Here is a 5,622-nt window from a genome sequence, read left to right on the forward strand (position 1 = left end):
AAGACACCATTTCGAGCGTGGCCGTTTTCGTGCGGGTGACACGTAAAAGCACCCACTACACTCTCTGAGTGGTTGGCGTTAGGAAGGGCATCCAGCTGTAGAAACTCTGCCAAATCAGACTGGAGCCTGGTGTTGCCATCCGGTTTCACCAGTCCTCAGTCAAATCGTCCAACCCATGCTAGCATGGAAAGCGGACGTTAAACGATGATGATGATGATGATGATGATATATATATATATAGATAGATAGATAGATAGATAGATAGATAGATAGATAGATAGATATATGCATATATGTGTGTGTGTGTATGTGTTTGCGTGTGTACATCTGTGTATCTGAATGATTAACATCCACTCCTCAAAGTTTAATAATTAATTATACTTGATTACCTGCAAACAAGTTGGTTCATGACCAAGTGAGTGCATAAATTATAAGAGAAGTAGAAAACGATCGATCAAATTTGTCCATAAAACTTGTCCTTAAATGTATTTAGTTTCGTTGGGGTTTTTTTAATTTTCTTTTATGATTTTTTTTTTTTTTTTTTTGGTACATTCGTGATATTTTAATCTCTGGAAACTCTACCGACTTTAGCTAAACAGAAGATTTTATTTTTATACATTTATCTGATTTCCGATATTGGACATTGTCCAGCTGGATGACGATTTGTTGCTAAAAAAAAAAAAACCATGTTGTGGTTGGTTTGCAGATATTTTTACTATTCTCTCTCTGTTTCTGTTTTTAGACAATAAATAATAAATACGTATATTGTCTTTCGCACACAAACATACGTATATCTGTCCATTACTATTTCAACCGAATCCTCTCTGGTAATGGCACAATGAAAAATTGCACCCACTAAGACTATGAGGAGCATTTGACGGAAACTTAATTAAATGGTGCTCTGTTGGTGACTACGATGAATTTTCCAGTTGAACCAATCAACAGAACAACCTACCCATGAAATTAATGTACAAGTGGTTGAGCACACCACAGGCATATATACCCTCTCTCTATTACTACCTTTCCCTCAGACTAATACTTTTTGCAACCTTCTCATTTTAGCAGATAATTCGCCCAACATCCCTCAGGGTCACATTATAGATTTTTATTGAAATCCAATTAGCCTATTATTGAACTGGATGTTAACGTAACATGTATGCAAAGTTTCGTGAATATTGGTTTGTTGGTTTAGGCACTAAGATGGTAACAGTCAGACAGACAGAATTGCCATTTATATATATGTGTGTGTGTGTATGTATCTTTGTGTTTGTACCCCACCACTGCTTGAGAACCGGTGTTGGTGTGTTAACGTCCCTGTAACTTGGTGGTTCAGCAAAACAGACCGATATAATGAGTACCAGGCTTTAAATAAAAAAGCCCTGCAGTTGATTTGTTTTATTAAAACCCTTCAAGGCGGTGCCCCAGCATGGCCGCAGTCAAATGACTGAAACAAGTAAAAAAAATCCTTTCCTGAGGTCTCTCACGTACTACTCCTTTATTAAATGTTTCTATAAGTAGTATCTGTGCAGATGAAGCCATCACATTTGCACAAGATTACTGCTTCCCTGCGGAGGCACAATGGCCCAGTGGTTAGGGCAGCGGACTCACGGTTGTAGGATCACGGTTTCGATTCCCAGACCGGGTGTTGTGGGTGTTTATTGAGTGAAAACACCCAAAGCTCCACAAAGATCCGGCAGAAGGTGGTGGCAACTTTCTCTCACTCTTTCTTCCTGTTGTACTTGTATTTCAAAGTAGCCAGCCTTGTCACACTCTGTGTCACGCTATCGTGTCTGTGTTTATTCCCCCTCCCTCCACTATCGCTTGACAATCGATGTTGGTGTGTTTACATCCCTGAAACGGAGTGAGATATATCAGTTGTTCGGAAAAATTCAAAGCTTTGGAATTTTTTATAGATAACCGACCCGAGGAATCGTTTCTCCACGATCTTTAGGCCACGTTACGGTGCTAACCGGCCTCATCAGTCATTATTACATTTATAACAGATTTGGAGGAATTAGATGAAAGTTCTCCAGTAGTGTTCTTTCATGCAAATAAATCATGCTATTTTTAAAATTTGCCACCAAAATCTTATAAAATGACTATATTCTAAAAATAAATGTTTTTAGTTAATTATTCATTTTGAGACGATTAAATAAACATCACTATATTATCATTTTTTTTAATGATGTAGTGAAGAGGGGGGAAATTATAACAGTAATAACTTGTCTTTTAATTATTATTATTATTATTATTATTATTATATATGTGTGTGTGTGTGTGTGTGCCTCCCAACCCACATCTACACACACAGGCTGACATGGCGTGTTTCGCCCATCTTCCAGTCTCTCGACTTTTCCGTCGTCTTCGGTGGCAAGAATACGCATATTTATTGACCTTTCTTTTAGAAATTTCACTGAAAGTGTCTGCCGATGATGTCACTGCGGATCAATCAAAAAAACTTGTGAAGACTTTCGTCTGGGACGAACGTGGATATTTGATCTATTGTCCCTGCATGGGTAAGAGCGTATCTATATGCATGTACACACGTGTGTCTGTATGTTTATATGATTGAGTATGTGTGCGTACGTATCTGTTGTGATAGTCAATACCAGTGACCTCTCTTATCAATCTGTAATTTTTATTTATATGTTTTCCAAAGTACTGAACCGTAAATGTTTCTTCTTTGTTGTTTTCTCGGTAATTGAGAACAGCAAATGAATTCTTATTTACCTTTGCTCGAAATAAAAAAAAACAAAAGTCCTAAACTTCGGCAATTTCCGTCAACGCCTGCCATTACGCGAACGTCGTCTGTTGGTATAATTGTACTTTAACGTCTTAAATTCATACAAACCCAACGAACGAAATTAATTATCACAGTGGAAGCCAAATTTTATGGTTAATGTTTACATCTTGACTAACTTTTTATAGTTAACCAATTTTATTCATTCCTTATTTTTTAATGATTACTAACAATAAACTGTGGTGGTGGGGAACTTAATTATCGTAATTCAGCAGAAACTTATTAAAACTTTCTTTTAGTATTAATTATTAACGCTAATTAGGGGAATTTTTTTAAAAAATAAGTGGCAATTTTTAAACATTGCTTAACATGAATTAATTGAGTTCAACTTCCTGATGTTAGTTCAGCAACAAAATATTGTCAACGTGGAATTGAATGGATCCTCGTCGGTTCCGTTTATGATTATTTGTTCGATCAACTGAACAATGTTTATTTATTTACCATAATAAAAGCACTGACACGTGTACCCTTAACCTTTCCTAATGCACCACACTGGTACATGTTTATTCCTTTTACAAATTAAAGCGCATACCATAACCCTAACCCTGTTTCAAAATAATTTTAATACCCTTTTTTGTTCTGGTTTTTAGATATATTAAAACTTTTTTTAAAAAAGCTGATGGCTTTCCATAACGCTCTTAGTTCTAATCATGAATAGAAAATGGTCGAAAATCGCTGGTTTTAAACGATGGTTACATCGGGTAGATCGGTGTTCGCGACTGAACAACACTAAGCATACAGTTAAACATGATTTAGTATCGCCGCACAAGTCATATAAAGTTGTTAGTGAAGTACAAAATATCCACGAAGAATCAATAACATGGAAGAAATAACAACAGGGTGGACTTACGCAGTTGTTGAGTGGTTTCTTCTGATTTCTTGGATATCACTCGAGTCCACCTTGGGTCCACTTGAGCCTTACATGTCTGGCCCAGTAGAACTGGTGCTTTCAATATTCTGCGATCGTTCATTCTACTCCATTCTCGAATTTCCTTCCTTTCAGATATGTTTCTGCAACAATATTCCTAGCGTGGATCCTTTCATGGCCCTCCATGTCATAGCTAGTCCTTTCTTTTCCATAGTGGTCGATGTCTCGCCTGCATAAGGGTAGGATGGTATTATTGAAGAGATTGTTATGCAGGGTCTTGACCAATCTGTTCCTTGAATACATATTTAATTAAGGTAAATACCTTCCACCCTGCTCTTATTCCGTGTGAGATTTCATCATTAATCTGGAGTTTGGGTGACAAAGGACCGAGACAACTGCTGTGCTTTAGAAGATCTGCCCAGCAAAGTGAAGTTCAAGTCCATGACTCCTCCCTCTCCCTCCAACCACCGCTGTTCCCCTCCCTCGTGCTCCCTCATGTGCCCACTCAATACTACTCTTCCCTAGTTGAGGGGTCTTGTCCTGCAAGTTACTTGGTAACCTCACTGCTGCTGCGGGTGCCACATAAAAAGCTCTGAGTACTCTCTGCAAAGTGGTTGGCGTTAAGGGAGGCATCCAGCTGTAGAAGCCATGCCAAAGCAGACAGTAAAGCTTTGTGTAGTCTTCTGACTTGTCTGTTCCTGTTAAACCGTCAGACCTATAGCAGCATGGAAAACAGACGTTAAATGATGATGATAATGATTATGATGATGATGATGATGATGTCCGCACCTTTAAGTAAGATTCGAATGTATTAGGATAAAATTAAAACTATAAAGATTTAATTTCAGAGTAATTACTTAACGAGATTAAGTAATCTAGCTACAAATGCTTTTCACAAAATTTTTCAAAAATTGTGTCTTTTTTGTCTTTTATCTTCTTTTTCAAGGACGTTTTGGCAATCAAGCAGAACAATTTCTTGGTGCTCTTGGTTTTGCAAAAGCCATCAACCGCACATTAGTCTTGCCACCATGGAGAACATATGTAAGATTTTCTTCCTTTAAATTATTAAGATGGTGATGCTGACCATAACCATCGATATTGTCAGTTTATGTTGATTTTTTTCCATGCTGGCATGAATTAGCTCTGTTCCAGCACAACATTTCATCACATGTTGCAGTCCTTTGCTGTCGGATACAACAAAATAGAAAATCATTTTTCATTGTTGCATATGTCAGGTATTTTAAAATAGGTTGGTTGTTTCTTTTAGCTAAGGTTTTCAACTTTAGTATATAAATATAAAAAGCACTGATGCTGGTGCCACATAAAAAGCACCCAGTACACTCTGTGGAGTGGTTGGTGTTAGGAAGGGCATCCAGCCATGGAAACAATGCCAGAACAGACACTGGACTCTGGTGTGGCCCCTGGCCTTACCAGCTCCAGTCAAACTGTCCAACCAATGCCGACATAGAAAATATGTTCAATGATGATGATGATATCAACTTTACCCCTTTACATTGGGAAATCTACATTCTCTTTCTACTATGGATTGATATGTGTGTATATAAAGAGAGAGAGAGAGAGAGATGTGTGTATATGTGTATGTGCATGTTTGTATTTAGTGAGAGCTGTGCGAGCCATGTACAGAGATGCTGCCAGTAAGGTGAGGGTTGGAAATGAGTACAGCAATGAATTCTGGGTAGAGGTAGGGGTCCACCAAGGTTCCGTCCTCATCCCCCTCTTATTTATCATAGTCCTCCAGGCAATCACAGAGGAGTTCAAGACAGGTTGCCCCTGGGAGCTCCTCTATGCTGATGACCTTGCCCTAATTGCGGAGTCACTATCAGAACTAGAGGAGAAGTTTCAGGTGCGGAAGCAAGGTCTAGAATTGAAGGGCCTTAGAGTCAACCCAGCTAAAACCAAAATCCTAATAAGTAGGAAGGTAGATAAAACACAA

At 38.2% G+C, this 5,622-nt stretch overlaps 1 protein-coding gene across 1 annotated transcript in view; it reads left to right on the forward strand.

The window, feature by feature from the left end:
• Window positions 1–2,304: 2,304 nt before the first annotated feature.
• LOC106880389 (GDP-fucose protein O-fucosyltransferase 1) overlaps window positions 2,305–5,622 on the forward strand; it is a 12,024-nt gene continuing 8,706 nt past the window's right edge. Inside the window, exons 1-2 of the mRNA XM_014930301.2 lie at window positions 2,305–2,516; window positions 4,615–4,709. Of these exons, the coding sequence (XP_014785787.1) occupies window positions 2,318–2,516; window positions 4,615–4,709 (294 nt within the window). The 5' untranslated portion in view covers window positions 2,305–2,317. The remainder of the gene's footprint in view (window positions 2,517–4,614; window positions 4,710–5,622) is intronic.

This window comes from Octopus bimaculoides, chromosome 19 (assembly GCF_001194135.2).
Source record: "Octopus bimaculoides isolate UCB-OBI-ISO-001 chromosome 19, ASM119413v2, whole genome shotgun sequence".
Classification (NCBI taxonomy): domain Eukaryota; kingdom Metazoa; phylum Mollusca; class Cephalopoda; order Octopoda; family Octopodidae; genus Octopus; species Octopus bimaculoides.